Source organism: Podarcis gaigeae (genome assembly GCF_964106915.1).
Source record: "Podarcis gaigeae genome assembly, chromosome: 15".
NCBI classification, from domain to species: domain Eukaryota; kingdom Metazoa; phylum Chordata; class Lepidosauria; order Squamata; family Lacertidae; genus Podarcis; species Podarcis gaigeae.
The window spans coordinates 13967016-13989733 of NC_139692.1; the positions used below are offsets into that span (position 1 = coordinate 13967016).

At 43.8% G+C, this 22718-nt stretch overlaps 1 protein-coding gene across 3 annotated transcripts in view; it reads right to left on the reverse strand.

The window, feature by feature from the left end:
- The window catches only part of LOC310832176 (thrombin inhibitor hemalin-like), a 37355-nt gene extending 18059 nt beyond the window's left edge, over positions 1 to 19296 (reverse strand). The window contains exons 1-7 of one of the 3 annotated variants that reach the window (XM_083713817.1): positions 19205 to 19296; positions 14763 to 14942; positions 12834 to 12875; positions 10581 to 10757; positions 8998 to 9027; positions 7512 to 7693; positions 5284 to 5637 (exon numbers count right to left, since the gene is read on the reverse strand). In XM_083713817.1, coding sequence (XP_083569943.1) covers positions 7518 to 7693; positions 8998 to 9027; positions 10581 to 10757; positions 12834 to 12875; positions 14763 to 14942; positions 19205 to 19271 — 672 coding nt within the window. In that variant the 5' untranslated portion in view covers positions 19272 to 19296 and the 3' untranslated portion in view covers positions 5284 to 5637; positions 7512 to 7517. Of the gene's footprint in view, positions 1 to 5283; positions 5638 to 7511; positions 7694 to 8987; positions 9028 to 10580; positions 10758 to 12833; positions 12876 to 14762; positions 14943 to 19204 lie in introns of those variants that run through there. The other 2 variants (XM_083713819.1, XM_083713818.1) reach the window with 2 other exon arrangements.
- Between the last annotated feature and the right edge of the window lie 3422 nt (positions 19297 to 22718).

The following is a 22718-nucleotide window of genomic DNA, read 5'->3' on the forward strand; positions in this document are numbered from 1 at the left end:
GTGAATTGGAAACAGTTTAGAGCTTGGATCCATCTTACTGAGCCAAACAACTCCAGTGCTGAAGAAGATCCCACCCAGCCCCTTGAACGTTGAAATTTTTGATGTGTGAACCAAGAAACATGCCCGGCAGGGTTTCCTTCCCTGTCCTGAAGTCCCACAGAACTGAAAGGGTCCCTGCTTAACATCTTGGTGCTTAGCCAACAATGTTTGCTATTGTAATCCAAGCTGGGATCATGACATAATTTACATTTTCCACCCAATGAGAAGGCAATTCATTGGTTTTTGAGCCATATTAACTTTATTTTCTTCTACTTTCTCAATGATAAACAGCTCTCCAAGAGACTAGGAAGTCTGATTCCTGCTGCCTTTCTCCCATGTTGAGAGGCCTGAGAAACAGTATATAGGCAAGCGTAGTGGTACCTCGGTTTACATACTTAATCTGTTCTGGAAGTCTGTTCTTAAACCAAAACCGTTCTTAAACCAAGGTGCATTTTCCCTAATGAGGCCTCCTGCCACCAGTACCCTTCCACTGTTCGGATTCCATTCTTAGATCGAGGTAAAGCTTGCAAACCGGGACAATACTTCCAGTTTTGTGGAGTTCGTAAACCGAATCATTCGTAAACAGGAGTGTTCTTAAACAGAGGTACCACTGTAGAACAAAATGTGGAAAAACAGATCATTGGTCTGAATTTTCCAGCATCTGAGATCCCAGAGACTTGTCACCATGATGGCACTAGCCCAGTTGGAAAATGTCGATCACTTCTACCTAGGCAGTTATCTGTCCACAAGGGCCAACATTGATGCCGAAATCCAGCATCACCTGAGCTCTGCAAGTGTGGCTTTCTCCTGATTGAAGTGCAGAGTGTTTGAGGACCAGGACCTTACTATATACTTGTGAAACATGGACCACTTATAAACGCCATCTCCAGCTCCTCGAAAGAATCCAACAATGGTGTCTCCGAAAATTTTTACACATCACTTGGGAAGACAGGCGAACCAATATCAGTGTACTGGAAGAAGTAAAGATCACCAGTGTTGAAGCAATGATTCTTCAACATCAACTTCTTTGGACTGGTCATGTTGTGCAGATGCCTGATGATCGTCTTCCAAAGCAACTGCTCTATTCCGAACTTAAAAATGGAAAGTGTAATGCTGGTGGTCAACAAAAGAGGTTTAAAGACAGTCTCAAGGCAAATCTTAAAAAATGTAGTATAAACACTGACAACTGGGAAACACTGGCCTGCGAGCACTCCAGTTGGAGAACAGCCTTTATCAAAGGTGTCATGGGCTTTGAAGACACTTGAACGCAGGACGCAGGGAGAAACGTGTTAAGAGGAAGGCACGCTTGGCAAATCCACACCGTGATCAACTCCTGCCCGGAAACCAATGTCCCCACTGTGGAAGGATGTGTGGATCCAGAATTGGCCTCCACAGTCACTTGAGCTCCAGCCCAAAGGAAAGAGAAGCATTGCCAGCTGTTAAAGGGCTGCTCTGCCTCATCTTCTTAAGACAGCCCTGCCCTTCCTGGAGAGGGAGGAGACCCCTGGGAGGGTCCTCCAAGCATCAAGGTGTCCCAGAAGAGGAGAAGAACATGAGGAAGGTGGTGGAGTCTTCCTTGGAGCCAGAGAGACCCCCAGGAAGAGGGAGAGGGCCGATGTCATAGGGAAGCTGGAGAGATGCAAAATGGAGCCAGGCAGAGGTGTAGTGGTTGGAGGGCTGGACTAGGAGGACCTGGGAGATCAGGGTTCGAATCCCCACTCAGCCATGAAGCTCCCTGGTGGACCTTGGGCCAGCCTAGCCTACTTTGCAGGGCTGCTGTGAAGATAACAATTAGTAGCAGGGAGAACTATGAAGGCCACCTTGAGCTCCTGGGTGGAAAGTGGGCTAGTAATGTCCTAGTAAATGTAAACGATGAGAGGGGAGAGAAAAGGGGAAGGCAGGGAAAGAGTGTGGAGGAGCTGAGCTCTCTGGAGAAGACTGGCTGGGTCGATTTCCAGAGAGCCAAGGGACCACAGAACTCATACCCCACTCCACCACCCACCCACCCCCGAGACCAAGAGAAAGCAAAGGAATGCTGCTTACAGTCTGCACATTTTGTTCACAAAAAATTTCCACCGTCCTCTCTAAACTAGCTAACTAGCTAAAAAGCCCACCCAAGCCTAACTCTGACCCCAACCCCAGCCCTAACCCTACACTTACCCCTAACTACTCCTCTATGCACAAAATAAATATATACAAAATGTGCACTCATGTGCACAAAATAAAAATAAAAAATAAAAAATATGAAAACAAAGAACAAACAATAAAATAAAAAGTAAAATAAAAGTGTTAAAATAATAAAGTAAAATAATAAAGTAAAATAATAAATAAAATCAAAATAAATAAAATCAAATGACTCAAATAAAAGTAATAAATCAAATGAACAATCAAATGAACACCTCTCCTTATCTTCCCCAACCACCAAGAACTCCTCTCTCCTCCACTTGCCTCACTACTAACCCACAATGGCTGCCTGCAAGTCAGTGGCTTTTAAGGGAGAAGCAAGAGATGTCACAAAGGAGGGCAGGTCCTTGTCACTGTGGCAACCCCCCCACCTGCACCTGGCCCCTCCTGAGAGGTGATGCTCCACTGTCAGAACTTAGAGGTACCTGCTGTTCCACCTGCAGCTGGGCTGCATCTTCTCTCGGCAGATTCACGTCGGCATTTCACATCCTTCCTGCAGCCCCATTTCCAAAGGGAGACCACTCCCACATCCTTCAAGGCAGGCTAGGGGTCTCCATAGTGCAGGATTGGACCAACTGCTTTGCATGCAGGTCTTCTGTCCTGGGTGGCATTTCTGGGGAGACTGGGAATGTTGCCCCCCCCCCATCTGAAACCCTGGAGAGCTGCTGCCAGTCAGTGCAGGCTAGTTGAAGAAGGATATTGAGCAGCTGGAAGAGGAAGGCAACCAGGATGATGAAGGGTCGGGAAACCAATCCTCATGAGGAACAGTTGAGGCAGCTGAGTATGTTTAGCTTGGAGAAGAGGCGACTGAGAGGAGAGTCATCTTCCAATATCTGAGGGCTATAAGAGGGAGCAAGCTTGTTTTCTGCTGCTCCCGAGGTGAGGGCAGGGGAGGAGATTCAGACTAAATATTAGGAAGAACTTTCTGATGGTAAACAACAAAATGAATAAATAACTGTAAATATGAAAAGAGGCAAAGTATTCTCTAAGTTTTTTCCTTGGTTATATGTATTTTCTTTTTCTTTTGTATTTTCTCTTGTTGTAAATATTTATGTTTTCTAATTTGAACTTAATAAAAAAAAATTAAAAAAGAAAGATGAAAAAATCTTTTTTAATAATTCCAGTGGCTCCTTAAAGATCAGCTAAATATAAGCTTTCAGGGTATGAGCTTTTGTGTGTAATACATACTTCATCAGATACTCTGAAGCACAGGTTGCTTCAACCTTATAACTATTGATGACTGTTATGGCAGTTGGTTCCACAGGGAAGGGCAAGGGATTTTTAAAGGGATAGATGACCAAAATTAGCTTTAGTATGTATAATGGGACATGAATCCAACACCTCTATTCAGAACAGGTCTCTCCATAGCTTTTAGTTTGGTAATGAGTTGTAATTCAGCAACTTCTCTTTCAAGTGTATTTCTAAAATTCTTTTGCAGTAAGACAGCCACTCTAAGATCCTGCACAGAATTTCCTAGGAGACTGAAGGGCTCTCCTATTGGTTTTTCTGTTTTATGATTCCTGATGTCAGATTTATGCCCCTTTATCCTTTGGTGTAAAGTTTGTCCTGTTTGTCCAATAGAGAGAGCTGAAGGGCACTGTTGGCATTTGATAGCATATATAATATTGGAAGATGAAAGATTAAATAGGCCTGAGGTGGTATGTTTGATGTTATTGGGGCCAATAATGATGCTGTCCGGGTGTATGTGGCAACAAAATTGGCATCTAGATTTATTGCAGGCTCTTGTGCCAGTGTCCATGTTAGGTCTGGTTGTTGTATTATTGTGTGTGAGGAGCTGTTTAAGATTGGGTGGCTTTCTGTAGGCAATGAAAGGTTTTCTTCCCAGAGCTTGGGAAAGATAGCTCTCATTATCTAAGAGATGTTGCAAATCTGTGATGATGCGTTGAACTGTTTTAACTTGAGAGCTGTATGTGATTACTAGTGATCACAAATAATATTGTGCATTTCAAAAGTTTGCACAAAGCACTAGCAAAGGTGCAAGATCCTGCTGGTGGGTAAATATGTGCTTGAGGGTTTCCTATAGGCATCTAGCTGGCCACTGTGAGAACAGGATTCTGTTCCAGATGGGATTCAGCAGGGCTCTGCTCCATGGTGCAGCTAGCTGCTCAGGTGTCAGGGGCGGCGCATGTGTCCTGCAGCTGGAGGCAGGGCAAGCCCCCCACGGGGGCGGGGGTGCTGTATGGAGCCTTTCCACTGCCTCCCCCTCAGCTGTAGGGTGGCTTAGTGTTATGTACTGCAGTTCTCATCCTGGGCCAGCAGGGGGATACTGTAGATAGTTTTCACTCTGGTCCACATATGCAAATAAGGGATTGAAAGTGACGTTCAGTGATTGGCTAGTTACAGAAAATGGTTACTGTTGGGTTCTAGTGGAGCACTATATAAGCAGGCTGGCTGAACCCTTCAGTTCAGTTCTGTTCTGGCCTGTGAATAAACAAGAGTTGTTTGAAGAATCGCTGTGTCGTCTGATATGTTCGCCCACAACCTAACACTTAGGGTGATGTGGAGGGCAGATGCAAGTCCCACGCTGCTGTTTTAGGCAGCGCAGAGCCTGCAGGCGCCCAAGTCACCATGAGATGCATGGTTTGGGCATGCTGCAGGCCACACGGTAAGTGCCGGCCCCCATGGGGTGGCGCCCAGTGCCAGCCAGGTTTCATTTTGTTTTTTGACTGACTAAAACGTTTTGTGAGCCCATTTTTTAAAACAACAACTCATTTGTTTGTCATTTTGTCAAAACCCGCCCCCCCCATAATGACACCCCTCGCACCCCCTTCCTCCGCCACTGGCTCTTCTTGTATTCTAGGTAAGCTCTTTAAGAGCGGGGGCATATTCACACTGGTGATTGATTTTTGCAGTTGTGCTCACACAGCACCTCAGCTTCCTGCAGTGCACATCAACATAAGGCTGCAAAATAGTGAAATTAAGTAAAATATTTCATTTATAAGAAATTCCCATCATGAAAAAAAAGGTTTTAAGTGCTTATGCTCACAATGTTAAGTAAATAAACCAGAAAATAACACTCTTATTTTCCCTTCTTTTAATAATTTCAATGGGGAGGGGGGAGGTGACAAGAAATTTTCTGCACCGGGTACCACCTGACCTTGCTATGCCACTGGTAGGAAGAGACTGGGAAGAGAGTGAGGATGAATGATGGGAAGGTTTCGGCAGCACCCCTCGCGAGGAGCGGGAGCAGGAAGAGGTGGAGGAGGACGACACTAGAGGAGGAGCTCTTGCCTATACTCTTTCAGAAATCTTGCAGACTGGAGGTGGGCAAATGTTGTCCCCACCTTCAAAAAGGGGGGAAACGAAGGCCCAGTTAACTATGCGCCAGTGAGTTTGCCATCGATACCAGGTAGGGTCTGAGAACAGATAATTCAACAGTCGGTCTGTGAGCACCTAGAAAGGAATGTTGTGATTACTAAGATCTAGCATGGGTTTCTCAAATATAAGTCATGCTAAATTAATCTAATTTCTTTTTTTGATGGCAGTACACAATTTTTTATTTAGCAATCTATGCTAGGGAAAGAGGGGAACTTTGGAACTCACATTAAAGGGCACATTTTAAGGTTTTCATGGCCTGCATTCCCATGCTTTGCTTTGCTGCATATTTTGTGATTTTAAATCTCTGCAGTGGTTCTCTCAACCAAGAGTACTTACCCCAAACTTAGATACTGGCATCCAGGATTTTTTGATAGCCCTCAAAACAACAGAGGTAGCAAGACCCTTCTCATCAGGGAATGAAAAGTCAGTGGTTCTCCTAATATTCAGTAATCCTAATATCCTAATATTCACATGTCAGTCAAATAGGGTAGTTTTCTGCCCAGAGACATATGGGAATGGCATCCCTGTTGTAGCTAGCAATGCGAAGGTTTGGGGAAAGACCACAACCAACTGGTCACGTATTTTCATAGGTCTGTTTGCCCTCCTTGGGTGGGCGGCTTTGCGGGCAGGCACCAGATCTCCCCTGTGAACCAGCTTCTAGCAGGCCAGACTGTCCTCCTGCCATTGAAGTGGCCAATGACAACAGGAATTTAGGAGGCATTCCCCTGGGCATGGTGCCAACTGACCAGTAGTGGGGCTTGGCGCCATGCCCAGGGGAAGGTTAAATCAGTGTTTCCCAACCTTGGGTCTCCAGCTGCTGTTGGACTACAATTCCCATCATCCCTGACCATTGGTCTTGCTAGCAAGGGATGATGGGAGTTGTAGTCCAAAAACAGCTGGAGACCCAAGGTTGGGAAACACTGGGTTAAATACACGAAGGTCTGGGAAAAGACCGCAACCCACTGGTCACCTCTTTTCATAATAAAACTCCCATCCAGATGTTCATACTCCCTGAAGCCCATAGACATCAGATGACTACTTGAAATTTCAAGCTAGCATGACCACATGTGCTGTACATTTAAAGTGTAGTGTGCTTTCCCAAAGGATCCTGTAGTTTACTCCTCAAAGAGTTACAAATCCTAGCATGCTTAACAAGCTACACTTCTCAGAAATTTTGTGGGGGGACAAAGATGTGCTTTAAATGTATGGTGTGTATACAGCCTGTAAACAGTGTGTGGAATGTGCTTATATGAGTGCCATTGCCCCCAACGAAATCACACACTATAAATGAATGTGCTTTTCTTTTCTCTTCTCCCTCTCCTTTCCTCTCTCTGCTATTCTACTGATCTTTCAAGAGCATTGTTCTTGTTATGTACTGAAGTTCTCTCCCTGGGCCAGCAGGGGGATACTGTAGATAGTTTTCACTCAGGTCCACAAATGCAAATAAGGGATTAAAAGTGATGTTCAGTGATTGGATAGTTACAGAAAATGGTTACTGTTGCGTTCTAGTGGAGCTCTATATAAGCAGGCTGGCTGAACCCTTCAGTTCAGTTCTGTTCTCGCCTGTGAATAAACAAGAGCTGTTTGAAGAATCACTGTGTCGTCTGATATGTTCACCCACAACTTAGCAGTTCTAATTTGTTCTAATTCATGATCATTATCTATGGGCTGAGGGTTTCTTTCATACCAGCCAAGGGGAACCATGATAATCTAATCTGTTGGCGAGAAGGTAGATTGCATGAAAAAACATACCATCAAACAGAGTGCATCTCATTACCTCCCTCCTGAACTCAGAGGCTATCCCCCGGAACAAAACTTATCCTTCTCCTGTGAAGTTAGGATATCGCCTTCATGTGTTTGGAACAGAACCATTGTATAAATAGCATTAAAAGGAAAAGGAAGGTTCTCTGGGTTCCCTGGAAAAGTTCTAAAGAAATCTGTGATCTTACCAGCGCCTACATGCACTCCTGCATGCATTCCTCTTCAGTTTCAAAGTTATTTTGGTTGCCATTACAGCCACCGTATATGAAAGGCTTACACGTCTTGCTTTGGGAATCATAGTAAAAATGAGAATAGGCTGCTTTGCAAGGTCCCGGACTTTTTGGTTGTTTGCATGTCTCAAGCAGAGATTCTGGCATTAGAGGAGAAAAGGAGCACAAAGACAAGTTTCATTCATATATATATAGGTGTACACTGGTACCTCAGGTTACATACGCTTCAGGTTACAGACTCCGCTAACCCAGAAATAGTGCTTCAGGTTAATAACTTTGCCTTCAGGATGAGAACAGAAATTGCGCTCCGGCGGCATGGCAGCAGCAAGAGGCCCCATTAGCTAAAGTGGTGCTCCGGATTAAGAACAGTTTCAGGTTAAGTACGGACCTCCAGAACGAATTAAGTACTTAACCTGAGGTACCACTGTATATGTGTTTGTGTATTGTCATAGTTTGAAGAGCAAAGAAGAGGACACATTTGTCTACACTGACTGGCAGCAGCTCTTCAGGGTTTCAGGCAGGGACACTTTTTCCCAGCTTCACCTGGAGATGCCTGGGATTGAATCTGGGGACTTCTGCATTCAGAGCACATGCTCTGCCACTGAGCTATGGCCCTAAAACAAACAGAAGGTTGCATGAGCAGAGAGAGAGAGGTTTAAAGAGATGGGCATGGAGATCAGCAGAAGAACATGGCCATAGGTGCAGAGGGCTGCATATGCTTCCACTTCAGAATGTTTCAGTAGGTAGGCCCTTGAACCCAAGAGAAAGGAAGGAAGTAGGGGAAGTGTTCCGAGATTTGTGGACAGAGAGGCCAATACGCAGGATGCGGGAGAAAAACATAAGTAGGGAAGACCTTGGCTGAGAGTCTTGGGTTCAAAAATGAATGACCCAGAGGATGCAGAGGATGGCTGTCCTCCTGGGGCATAAATTCCATAAATACTGATGGGGCATAAATTCCATAAATACTGATGGCAGTAGACTCTTCTGAATGATGATGACCACAGTGGTTGAGTACAGAAGACCAATTAACCAGAATGTGACTTCCCGGGAGAGCCCTGCTCCAGGGCTCCAAGTCAGTTGGGATGGCTGGATGGCTGAGTAGAGGAGCACAGCTTGGTCTGAAATACCACTGTCTCCCTCACTCATGCACCTGAGCATCACTTGAACTCCATGAAGCTTCACAATCTCAGCTAGATCTCTGCTGTAGGCCCTGCTCAGTGTAGCTCAGGATGAGGGTTAGGCTGTGTGTTTATGGCCAGATCCCACTGTGTCTTGGGAGGAAACAAGCCCTGGGACCCAGGTGGAAATGACAAAGTAGTACAGAAAGAGTGGGGAAAGACCTTAAGAAGTGAGCTGCCAAACTGAAGAAAGCCAGCAGGAGTGGAAGGCAGAATGCATACGAGGGTCACAAGGGAAATGCCACGGGGTGGTTACCTTTGCTCACCTTGATTCAGCGCAGGATTAAACTTGTGTCCTATTAAATGGATAAAGAGAACAATATTACTGTATAGCAGGTGTGAGGGACCTTTTCTGCATGAAGCTTGCAAGTCTTAAGGTGATATCATTAGTGGGAGTGAGCATGGCTGAAAGGAAAAGTGAGTGTCAGGAGTGTGTGCAGGATCCAGGCCCTGCGACTGGTAGGGCCTCGCAGGACTGGGGCCTTCCTGAGTTTGGCCTGGAAGAGCAAGGCACAGAAGCACAGGTGAGGTTTGACAGAAGACTCATAGCACCTGGTGGCAAGGGCCAGGAGGGGTATGACCAGCATTTCCCTGGCTTTTTGCCACAGCAACATGTTACCCACCTAGCTGTGCTTTGGCTTCCTGACTCCTGGTTTCCTGACTCTTGGACCCTTGGCTTCCTGACCCCTGGACTGCTGACCCTGGACTGCTGATTCCTGCTTCCCAACCTCTACCCCGGTCCCGATGTACCAAGCCGGGACTCCGACTGCCTGCAACCTGGACTGTGACAATGAGTGATGCTAGTGCTGGTGGGAATTTCAGCAGCCAAAACCATTTTCCAGATGCTTCAGTGCTACTCTTAACCCCAAGTTACTATCCCGTTCTTGAATAAGCATTATGCCATTTCCAGACCCTCCAAGTGTCCCTATTTTTCAAGGACAGTCCCAGATTTACAGAAGCCGTCATGGTTTCTGATTTGATCCTGGAATGTCCCGCTTTTCCTTAGTACATCTCTATTTTCGGAGAAATGTTGGAGGCTATGGTAGGACGTCCCTCTTATCATTGGAGAAATGTTAGAGGGTATGGACCTATGTGAGCCCCAAGCCAAGGAGATAAGTAACAATACAATCTTTAGAAAATGTCTAAAGGCAGCCCAGTATAGGGAAGTTTTTAAATGTTAAATCTTTTATTATATTTTTATATATGTTGGAAGCCACCCAGAATAGCTGGGGCAGCCAGATGGGCAGGGCGGCAGCAGCAGCAATGGGACATCCCTATTTTCATCAGAGAAATGTTGGAGGTTATATATTTCAGCTAAGGGCTTATTGGAGCTCAACTTAAAGCTCCTGCTTTGCTTTTCACATGATTCTACCCAGACATGCACACCTTCCCTTTTCCATGTGCCATCTGTCTGATACATTATTCACCCAGGCATTCACTTGATTTTTTTGCTTCTGTTCTCAAATTATAACTTACAACCTTCCCCTTTTCCTTACACTGCATATACACTGTACATTTACAATACATTTAAAAACACACCCATTTGCCCCAAGTGCCCTAGGAACTGTACTTTACCACTTGCAGACTCCGCCCCCCCCCCTTTGAAAACTATGTACTTTCCCTATTCTAGCATCAAAAGCTGCTTTGCTACTGACATTTTATAAAGCAAGAATCGGAGGACCCATTCCTCAGGATGCCGACAGCTCCAGTCCAACTCCCCCCCCCCCCACTCCCTTGATTAAAGATAAGATTGCCCAGTTTGGGAGTTATAATGCATGCGTAATGCTTAGCAAAAACTGCAGGTTCTTTTTGTTGTCTATTAAAACCATTAAAAGTGGCTTATTCTTACCAGGGTTTTCACACGCCACATAGCATTCCAAGTAAGATTTGAAATTGTTCTCGTTGCCACCGCAGCCGCCATATATGAAGTGCGTACATTTCTTGTCCCAAACATCATAATAATATCGTGGGAGCATAGCCTTGCATGGTCCTGTTTGTTGTGGCTGTTCGCATTTCAGAGGGAGGCCTGGGGGAGAAAGGGGTGCATAGAAATCTTACACACACTCACTCACACACTCACACTTCCACAGCTAATGTAAATCCTATTTCAAAGTCCTGTATCTATTATTCAAACTGCTGAGATTATCTCTTCTAAGTGGGCTGTGACAGGAGCTCTGCAGTAGTCAGGAGGTTAAAATCATGAAACAGAGAGCCCAGATGGGATTAAACTGCTACTGCGGGGAAAATTTGTGGAACAATAATGGGATATCAGCTCCACCCAAGGCATGACGAATAACAGCAACAAGTGGGGGAAAGAAGGAACATCTGACAAGCACAGGAAGAAGAGCCATGGACAGAGTAATTGCCACACATAGGAAGAACAAGGATATACTTTGAGTTCCTCACTTGTAGTTTTATAAATCATTTAATGTGTCAACACAATCAGAAATTATTAATACTGCAGTTGTTGCATAAGGGATTGTTATTAAGACTGGAATGTAATGGAAATTAATAAGATTTTGGAATGCAGAAATAAAGAAAATCATCAAATCCAGCACGCAGGGAGCCACTTTATCTAAATCATATAATTTGATATTTGAACAATTGGTATTAATGATTGTATTATAAATTGGTATTGTTATAACGAGGCTATTATTGGACTGTAATTGAAAACTAATAAAAATCATTATTAAAAAAATAAAATAAACTGCCACTGCAGTTCAGAAGCAGTTAGGATTTCACCACAACAGCAATGACTGACCGGGGCTGATTGAGGATGACGAGATTTATGGGAAAATGTGGGGTCATGATATAACAAAAACCCTGAAATTGTGGTTGCCCCTTGAAATATTATGTGGCAGCTGCCACATCTTTGCCTCATTCTACATCACTAGTGGCTAATTTACATGCATATATATGTGTGTGTGTGTGTGTGTGTGTGTGTGTGTGTGTGTGTGTATGCATATTGTGTGTGTGAGAGAGAGCTGCTATTCTTTAACAGATATAGATGGCATTTGAAAGTGCTATTCTGTTATTCAAAATCCCAAGATTATCTCTTCCAGGCAAGGAGGCAGAGAAACGTTAGAGTTGCATCCAGTTACCAAATCACAGAACAGAGTCCAAGAGGGACTAGGCTGCTACTGCCATTTAGAAGAATCTGGCACATCACCACAGCAACTTTCATGAACACCTGTTAGAGCTCACTAGGCATAATGAGGTACATGGAGCAGTGTAGGATCATGAGGTAATAGCCCTGAAGCTGTGCTTGGTCTTTGAAATTTTCTGTGGCAGCCAGAGAATAGGAAGCTGCTGCAACTTCTGCCTCATTTGTCTGCACCAGTGCTGGCTGGACTGTGGCCCTCCTGAAGAAGATGGATTACAGCTCCCATCAGCCACCACCACCACCATGGCCAATGGTCAGGGATGATGGGAATTGTAGTCCAGCAATATCTGGAGAGCTACAGCTCATCCACCCCATTCTACGTGTTCTGTCAGCCATCTTTCTTTCTTTCTCATCTTCCATCATATAAAACTAAACTAATGCCTCTCCGTGAGGTATGGGCAAAGCACAAAGCTGAGAAACAAGTAAATGAGGAGAGTAAAGAGGCAAGATGCTCATGATTGGCTTATCTATGTCCACAACTTTATTAAACTCAATAAAAACTAGAGAATCTGCAAGTATTATTTGAGTGGTTTGGGGCACTTTCTAAAGTGGGAGCCACCATGTGACCTCCCTGCTGAAGTGGTTGAGGAGCTGACTTGACCAAAAATTGGAAACAGTATACTGCCTGGTTCCATACTATTGAGCCACACAACTTTAATTGTTGAAGGAGCCCAACTTGCAGCTCGCAACCCCTTGGACCCCAAAATTCTGGATGTGTGAGCCATGAAAGACCACAACAGGTGTCTCTTCCTTGCCCACAAGTCCCAAAGAACTGAGTGGCAAACTGAAGGGGTCCCCGCTCAACATCTTGGTGCTTAAGCGCTCAACACACACCTGCCCATTGTAGCCGGATTGCCTCCCATGTATGTAGGCTTTCTCACTGCACTAATCGTGAATCCCACTGCGATATGCAATGCAGAAAAGAACAGGACATCTCACCTTTACTGTGGGTAGTGTGAACTGACCAACCGTCCGGCTTGCCTATGAAAAGTAAAATGATAGCTATGTTATGGTATGACATGGTTGATGTGGGTGCTGAGTTAAACCACTTTAATACAGGGTTCTATAGGAAGACAAAAGAGGGGTATGTGGGCAGCTGAAACAATTAGCTAGACACTCACTCAGGAATTGCTCTTATCTCAAGTTACCATTCTGTTATTTTTACTGAATTTATTCATTAATTAAAATATGGATATACCACTAATTCATTTTTTTAAAAAATCAAAGTGGTTCACAACAGCTATACATCAAACCAGCCAATAAAAGCTATATAAATCAGAAAGCAGATGAACCCTTGTGGAAATATATGTTCTTAATTATTCTTAAATATTTAATTCATAATAAGAATTCTTAAATATTTTTATTATGCCTGCATAATAAAAGTTTTCAGCAGGCTTTAAAAAGGTGTTATGGAAAAATGCAGCTGTGTGTCATCAGGATACTGGTGCTCCAAATCTCCTAATAATTGTTCCCAATAGTTTTATATAGATGTTTAAAAGCACTGGGGGAGGAATAGTGTCCTGTAGAACTCCATAGCACAAGTACCAGGGGACCAAGATGCACCCACTAGTGGTATTCTCTGAACACAGCCTGGAAGATACTAATGGAACCGCCCTATAAAAAGGTAAAGATAAAAGACCCCTGGGTGGTTAAGTTCAGTCAAAAGTGACTATGGGGTTGCAGCGCTCATCTTGCTTCAAGCTGAGGGAGCCGGCATTTGTCCACAGACAGCTTTCCAGGAGATGTGGCCAGCATGACTAAACTGCTTCTGGCACAACGGGACACCGTGACGAGTGCCAAAGCGCATGAAATATAGATAATCAGTCTCACCCAGGAAAACATGCAATGGTTCCACAAGCGGCCTGTCCACTAGTTTTGTCAAGCAAGTGGTGTTGGTGACCAGTCTATATTTATTGCACTTTACTAGGTCTAGAGCCACTGGCCCCATCACCTCCTGGCAAATGGGGGAAGAAATGAAGGGAGTGAGAGATTTTACTTCCTTGGGCTCCATGATCACTGCAGATGGTGACAGCAGCCACGAAATTAAAAGACGCCTGCTCCTTGGGAGAAAGGCGATGGCAAACCTAGACAGCATCTTAAAAAGCAGAGACATCACATTGCCAACAAAGGTCCGTATAGTTAAAGCTATGGTTTTCCCAGTAGTGATGTATGGAAATGAGAGCTGAACCATAAAGAAGGCTGATCGCTGAAGAATTGATGCTTTTGAATTATGGTGCTGGAGGAGACTCTTGAGAGTCCCATGGACTGCAAGAAGATCAAACCTCTCCATTCTTAAGGAAATCAGCCCTGAGTGCTCACTGGAAGGACAGATCCTGAAGCTGAGGCTCCAGTACTTTGGCCACCTCATGAGAAGAGAAGACTCCCTGGAAAAGACCCTGATGTTGGGAAAGATGGAGGGCACAAGGAGAAGGGGACGACAGAGGATGAGATGGTTGGATAGTGTTCTCGAAGCTACCAGCATGAGTTTGACCAAACTGCGGGAGGCAGTTGAAGACAAGAGTGCCTGGCGTGTTCTAGTCCATGGGGTCACAAAGTGTCGGACATGACTAAACGACTAAAAAACAACAGGTCTCCACTGGGCCTCCTGCACCCTTCCTTCAGAAAACATAGTGACCAGCTGTGGGGCAGCGTTGGGGAACCTGTGACCCTCCAGATTTTGCTGGGCTATGATTCCTATTAACAATTTTAAAAAGAACCTTAGAGCATGAAAGCTCCAGCAGCAGGGAATCAAATCAGCAAGAGAATGACTAACTAGCAGCAAAAAGAGAAATTTTGAACAGGTTTCACTTTAAATATTTGTTAATTTTTAAAGATCAGGAACAGAAAGAAATAAAGAATTGTCCTTACCAAACCTTATACACTCGGCTTCGCAATCAAGGAGATGTAAAAAGTTGTTTGCATTGCCTCCACAGCCACTGTAAATGAAGGTCATGCACCTGCCGCTCACAGTATCGAAGTAAAAATTCCGGTAAACTGAAAGGCACCTTCCATATCTTGGACGCAATTTGCACTTGGCAGGCCGTTCCTCTTGAGGAAAGGTGAGAAGAAGAGCAATGACAAGTTCCTTATATGCCATCTCATCTTTCGAAACTCAAAAGAAGATGCCGTTTGAAGATGTGACATTTGTGAATCCAACACCTGATGTCACCTCTACCAAGCAGCCAAAGTTGGACCTTCCCAAATGGGATCCAAGAATCATATAGACCAAAGAACCCAACTGGGAGCCTAGTTGCAGAGTCTGGTTGTGGTTTCTCCCACAGCCCTTAAGAAGACTATAGCACACCACCATAATAAACAGAGGACTCAGCTACATTAGTCAATAAATGCATTATAACACTGTGACACCAAATGGTGCTATAGAGCTGTTTTTTGCAGAGTGTTTTCAGAACTATATATATATATATATATATATCTGTGTCGATCTTGCCTGAGTAAAGGTCTGTGGGATCACCCTGACAATGAGGCTGCTGCACCTCCTTCCCTCTCCCTCCGCTGGTCCTTTCAAACATCTTTCATTCCCATGTGCTCTAGTTTAAGAAAACCATTCCACATGCTATATCATCAGGAGAGCTAGAAGGTGAGCAAAGGTGTGAATGAAGGAATGAGGCAGAAGATGCAGCAGACCCTGAGTTGGAATGTGTTATCCGCTGTTGAATATAGTATGTCCCTAATCTGCAAATCAAATCTATGTACAACTTGCCTGGACTTTGATCTCGTTAAGTTTGCTGCTGTAATCCAAACGGAGTGTGTGAAATAATATACATTTTCCACCGGTGTGGTGGGCAGTCCAAGGGCTTTTTGGCCATATTCACTTTTATTTCCTTTAACATTCTTGAAGATAAACATCTCTCCTAGAGGCTACTTCTGCTGCATACCTTTAAAAAGGTCACTGGAAATGAGATCACATAATTTTGGCCTGCGTACACCATACCTGCCAACATTTCTCCAATGAAAATAGAGATGATGATGATGATGATGATGATAGCCCATCCATCATAATAATTGTTAAATTGTGGGTGAACATATCAGACGACACAGAGATTCTTCCAACAGCTCTTGTTTATTCACAGTCCAGGACAGAACTGAACTGAAGGGTTCAGTCAGCCTGCTTATATAGAGCCCCAGTACAACGTTACTGTAACAACTTTCTAAAACTATCCAATCACTGAACGTCACTTTCGATCCCTTATTTGCAAAACTATCTACAGTATCCCCCTGCTGGCCCAGGGTGAGAACTTCAGTACATAACAATAATAGTAATAATAATAATAAATAAATAAATAAATAATGGCCCACCCTTCTGACTGGGTTGCCTCAACCACTCTGGACAGGCTTCCAACATGTAAAATAACAATCATTAAGCATTAATATATATATATATATATTTAAAAAAACTTCTCTTTACAGGACTGCTTCCGGATGTCTTCTAAAGGTTGTATCTCCTTGATCAGGGATTGCATAACTCCATCCCCTAAGAGGGACATTTCAGGGCCAAATCAGAAACTGGGCCGGCTTCTGTAAATCCGGGACTGTCCCTGGAAAACAGGGACAACTGGAAGGTCTGATACACACCACACGTTTAAAGATTATGACTTCCCACAAAGAATCCTGGGAACTGTCCTTTGTTAAAGCTGCTGGGTGCTGTAGCTCTGTGGCCTACAATACAGTTCTCAGGATTCTTTGGGGGGAAGCATTGTGCGTTAAACATCTGGTGTGTGGTCAGCAATTGTTTCCAAGGGCTGGATGGGGGAAAGTATGGGAGCTCCCGTGTTGTGATCTGAGGAAACTTTTTTTTAATTGCATGCTGTTCCTGGAAATAACTTCATGTGATCACAAAGCCCTCTTTCAAGAGATAATCCTGGCTGTGTTTTGAAAATGCACTAAATATATTGCACTTCCTAGTGTAATAAAAAAAATTAAGGTCTTGTATATATAATAAGTGTTCATAAATGTACCAAGCAAACACGTACATAAATATATAAACCACATGTCTGAAGCAGCACAGGAAGATAGTCCTGAAACCATTTTGACTCCCAAACTCATCAAATGTTTCTCTGCAAGGAGGAAGGGGGTGAGGGAACTTTCCCATTGTCTCAGGAATTAAGTAATTACCATCTCAAAGGAATGGCCAGACTACCAGAAAAGGCAATCAGATAAGGCATTATCAGATAACCTGGCAGACAGGAAAAACAACAACATTCAAATTTCTGTTGTAGACCGCCTTTTCTGTGATGTAGGTATGATGTTTGTGGGGGGTGGTCTGGGGCTACACCCCTTCTGTGATGTATGTATGACGTATGGAGTGGTGGTCTTGAGCTACAGGGCAGGGAATTTCAAAATGTATATATAAGGGCGAGCACACCTTCTGTGTCCTCCTCAGCTCTCCTGTGTGTGAGGGGAGCACCCTGTTGCAACAGCTTTAATAAAGATCAGGCTTACTAGCTGCTTTGCTTCTCAGTATTCTCTGGTTGGCCTCTGTTATTTTCTCCTACCGCTGGAGCACCTACAAAAGACTCTGTAAGGGCAGATTTTGTTTACAACACTAGCCTCTTCAAGATGTTGGCTTTTTTTTTTTAGAAAGTTAAAGAGAATGAAGAAGAACATGGTTTAAAATCCCTCTGAACACCTCATATAACTGTGAATTTAAATATCAAAATACTTCAAAACATGAATTTATACTTTTAAAAAGGGTAATTCAGAAGACAGATTGTGAATTTTGATAGGGTTCGACTGCCAGTCACAAGTTACAGGGTGGAGTGACTGAACCCTGTATGGAAACATCCACACTAAACTTTGAAAGCAATATTATACCACTTTAAACTGCCGTGGCTTCCCCCAAACTATTTTAAAAGCTGAAACTTTTTTTTAAAAAAAAGGGTGCTTAAAAACCTGTGATAAGAAAAACTGCCACCTTCCCAGTGCTTCTAATATTAGATAGTTCAGCACACTCAGGAATCAAACGTTTTCTATCTCTTTTGTAGGGAATGTATATATATTTTTGTACATTCTGCAATGTCCATTTTTAGGAAGCCTCTATTTCCCCCGCCCTCAGAGCTCAGACCCTCCAAGTGTCCCTATTTTCCAGGGACAGTCCTGAATTTACAGAAGTCATCCTTGTTTCTGATTTGATCCTGGAATGTCCTGCTTTTCCTTAAAGTAAAAGTAAAGGACCCCCTGACAGTTAAGTCCAGTCACAAACGACTCTGGGGTTGCAGCGCTCATCTTGCTTTACTGGCCAAGGGAGCCAGCATTTGTCGGCACACAGTTTTTCCAGGTCATGTGGCCAGCATGACTGAGCTGCTTCTGGTGAACCAGAGCAGCGCAAGGAAACGCTGTTTACCTTCCCACTGGAGCGGTACCTATTTATCAACTTGCACTTTGAGGTGCTTTCGAACTGCTAGGTTGGCAGGAGCAGGGACCGAGCAATGGGAGCTCACCCCATCGTGGGGATTCAAACCACTGACCTTCCAATCAGCAAGCCCTGGGCTCTGTGGTTTAACCCACAGCGCCACCTGAATCTCTCTTTTCCTTAGTATGCCCCTATTTTCATCAGATAAATGTTGGAGGGTATCATAGGTGCCAACTCCCTGGGGCCCAGGGCGCCAGAGCACCCACAAATTTCGATGCCAGGGCCATGCACACTACATGGCACCCACAATTGCGGCGCCAAGTTGGCACTCCTGGAGCGTACAGAATAGGACATTCCTGTGGCTTTTTTTCAGCCGGAACACACCGAAACTCAGTTCCGGCACCTCTCAGATTGGCACCATTGCCATTCTAAGAGAACAAGGGAGGCATTCACAGTGAGTTCTGGCACCTCTTTTTCTAGAAAAATAACACTTCAGCAGAGAAATGTTGGAGGGTATTAGAACTACAATTGGGATTCACTGTTAAACTGCTCTGGAAATAGAGGGGAATGGGCATTTTCTAACAACTCTCAACAGCCTTGACAATTCACATTTCCCAGGATACGTTGGTAAAAGCTATGGCTGTTTAAAGTGGTATAACACTGCTTTAACGGTATAGTGCTGATGGGACCTTATGTATCCATTAGGATGAAAGTCCCAAGCTGAGAGGCAAGTATGCAGGCATGGCGAACAGAATGCGAAAAGGCAGAGCATTTGTCTCCCAGTGTCGGAGGTGAGTGGCGCATGCCACAGAACTGTTCTCATGATATTAGAGCAAAGCCTGTGCCTCCAGATCCCATTCCGTTCTGCATTGGATGCCTAACTTTCAGGGAGGCCCATCAGACTTGAGGCGTATGAGGGCCAGAAAAATGGAAGTCTTACCTTCCCAAATGACATCCATAGAGGGAAACAAACCGTGCACCTTAAACCAAGGTGCCAATAATCCCATGATGAAGGCCAGGAATACAATGATATTGCACTGCATGGTGGCTTCTTGATGCAAATGCTCAGTGCTGAGAGGAACAACTTTATATAGTGATGTAGAGCAAGATAGTCATCTGGACATCAAGCACAAGTTTTTAATAGGCAGGGACACTCTGAAGCACCTCTGCTTAGAGCAAGATAACCTCCTGTCCTTGAATGAGGACTGTTCCAAACCAGGAACATAGAGGAGCCATAAAGTTCTTCAGCATAACGTTGGCATAGCCAGAAAGAGATCTGTTCCCATAAGATGGTGATACAAACCCAACAGGTGTGACATGGAAGATTCAGAACGGATACAATTCTTCTTGCAGAACATAGTTGGCCACCAACTCAGGGTTCATTCTGACTTCCTTTTGTACTGCATTTCTAGCTTTAAAGCTCAGTGTTCAAGTTCCCCTCCCCCCTCCGCCCCCAGCACTTTCCCCTTGAAAGTTTGCTATTTATCATTGAATCAGAGCAAACCGCAGAAAAGCCAAGTTGCCATTGGTTTTGATTTAGCATTAAAAAGTGGGCTTTTCTTGTGTTATGTACTGGGTTGAATAGGATCCAAAATGCAGCAGTCTGATTGGTCCTAGAACAATAGGATTCAGAATGCAGCAGTCTGATTGGTCCTAGAACAATGCAGCAGTATGATTGGTCTGCAGGAGCAACCCAATCCAGCTCCAGATGGAAGTGAATCCACAACCTGATTGGCCTACAGAATTAACGGAATTAGCCAATCACATGCAGATGGAAGTGAATCCACAACCTGATTGGCCTACAGAATTAACGGAATTAGCCAATCACGTGCAGCCCATTGTGTAAATAATGTATATAAAGCAGATACTTTGGGGAAACATTCATTCCTCCTCACCACTATGAGCTGAATAAAGAGCATGAAATCCACTCTCGACTCTGAGTATATTTCACCTTGGTTAAAAAAAGAGAGAGAACATGCTTCCTTGGAACCAGCCTTGCCTTCATTTCCAGGTTAGCTCCTATGTTTGTCTGAGGGAGGGAGCCATCCATTAACTACCCAGAAATTCTCCTCACAACCTACCTTTCCTCCCACCAACAATTGTGGGCATGAATATTGTGGGAATGTTCAGGGTAGCAGGAGAGGATATGTATAGTTTATTAATATCCTTCCTAACTTGCACTGGCAAGTTCCTTTACTTAGCAGAGTGCATTCCCCTTTACCCAGCAGAAAACTAGTTGCAAACTCGTGTGAGTTTCTTAAAACAATACGTAATTCAGTCTGGCTTGTCCAGATTGGAATGTGTTCTAATATTTTCCTGGTAAGACCCCTTGAACCCCTCCTAAAAGAATAAAGACACCACAGTATTATTCATAAGCAACAAAAGAAAGTTTACTCCTCATGATCAGACAGAGCACTGTGTGATCCCTGAAGGCAGACTTTAGGTTTAAAGTTAGAAATGTATAAAAACAGGTTTATGCCATAAGGGAGATGACCTGAGGGACTGCTTGGCTGGCAGCCAGCAGTTCATTCCAGGAAGTTTGCAGGGCGAAAGGAAGGAACACCTTCCCATTAGATGTCAAAGAAATAAACAATCTGACTTTTAGAAGACATCTGAAGGCAGCCCTGTTTAGGGAAGCTGTTAATATTTGATGAATTATTGTATTTTAATATTTTGCTGGAAGCTGCCCAGAGTGGCTGGGGAAACCCAGCCAAATGGGTAGGGTATAAACTATTATTATTATTATTATTATTATTATTATTATTATTATTATTATTACTATTATTATTTTATTATTATTACATTCCATCAACTGTTTAAAAGAGAGTTGAGGGAACTTTGGCCCCGCAGACACCATTGGGCCTCAGTTCCCATCAACCTCTGATAGCACAGCCAGGAAGGCTGGGGGGGGGGGGTTGAGTACAGCTTTGTCATCCCTAGTTGAATGTGTGTTGCTTTCATTTCTAATTATTTTACTAGCATGTTTTTTTAAAAAAAGTTCAACATAAATACTGCATCAGCAGAAGATGAATTCAGTCAAACACCCTAGCAAAACAAGAAGGGCTTCTAAATGGATTTTCACTTCAAACATTGGATAATTTTAAAGATTTATTAGTCCTCACCAAACCTTTTACACTCTTCAAGGCACTGGGTGAGAAAATTAAAGTTGTTTCCCATTGCCTCCGCAGCCACTGTAAATGAAGATCCTGCACATCTTGCTCTTAACATTATAGTAATAATTTCAATGGAAATAATTACAGTTTCCATATTCTGGACAAAGTGTGCATTTGCTAGGCATAGTTTCTGGGGGAAGGGTGGGAAGAGGATGACTGAGAAGATCCATAAAAGTTATCCATTCTTGTGAAACAGAAAGGAAAATGCCATTCCCTCAAATAATCCTGGGAACTATACTTTCTAGGGGTATGAAGAATCATACCAGTATAGACCACTACAGGACTCTTTTGTGTGAGGGACGCCATGTGCTCTTGATGTGCTTTCAATGTTTGGTGTGTACAAAGCCATTCTTTCCAAAGGCTTTATGGGGGGGGTATGGGTGCTCCCATGTCATGATTTGGGAGCACAATAACTTCAATTAACTCTTTAGCACTGTGGCGTTTGCCCTCCTAGGTGACATTGTGCTGGATCATAAGGAAAGGGTTAAATGAGTGTGAAGCGATTGGCAAGTGGGAACCCAAGGGGAGGAGTCAGAGTTAGTGTTGTTAAGGAGTCAATTGGGTGTTAGAGAAGAGAGAGGGAGGATAAGTCTGTGGGTTGGGATAGTTTGATGTGAGAGAGTGAGAGAATCTGTTAAGAGGAGTCAGATAGACAGTTGGGATAGTCAGTTAGAAGTTATTAGGAAGGTATAGGCCGGTAAAGAAACTAAGATTAAGAAACTGACAAGAGAAGTTATCTGAAACCACAAACTTGTTAATGCTTATAAAATACACTTGTTTATCTGGTTTAATGTTAACAACTGTCTGGACTCCGTGTGTACCCGAGAAAAACGGGTTGGTGGCAGTGGGGAAGCAATCATAGTGGTGGCACAGGGATAATAGGCCGTCAAACGTCCGGGGACCCTGTGTGATCCCCACAAGCACTGTTTCCAGAGACTTTCCTGCCTCTGTTTTGAAAGCACACTCCAGAAACTGCACTTTCTGGCCTCTAGGAGATGCTGCTTTTACCTTTAGGAAAGTTATAGAGAATAAAGGAAGAGTTACATTCCCTCTAACACCTCATACTGCTGCAAGTTGAAATGTCAAGATATGAATTTATGAAACTGAATTTGTAAATCAGAAACCGAATTGTGAATTCTGACAGGGTCAGATTGTCAGTTGCTTTTTAAACCGAGGGGAATAGGGGTCTCTAACAACTCTCAGCACCCAGAGCAATCTACAGGTCCTATGTCAGGAAACTGTCATCATGATGGCACTAGTCCAACCCTCTCAACCCCATCT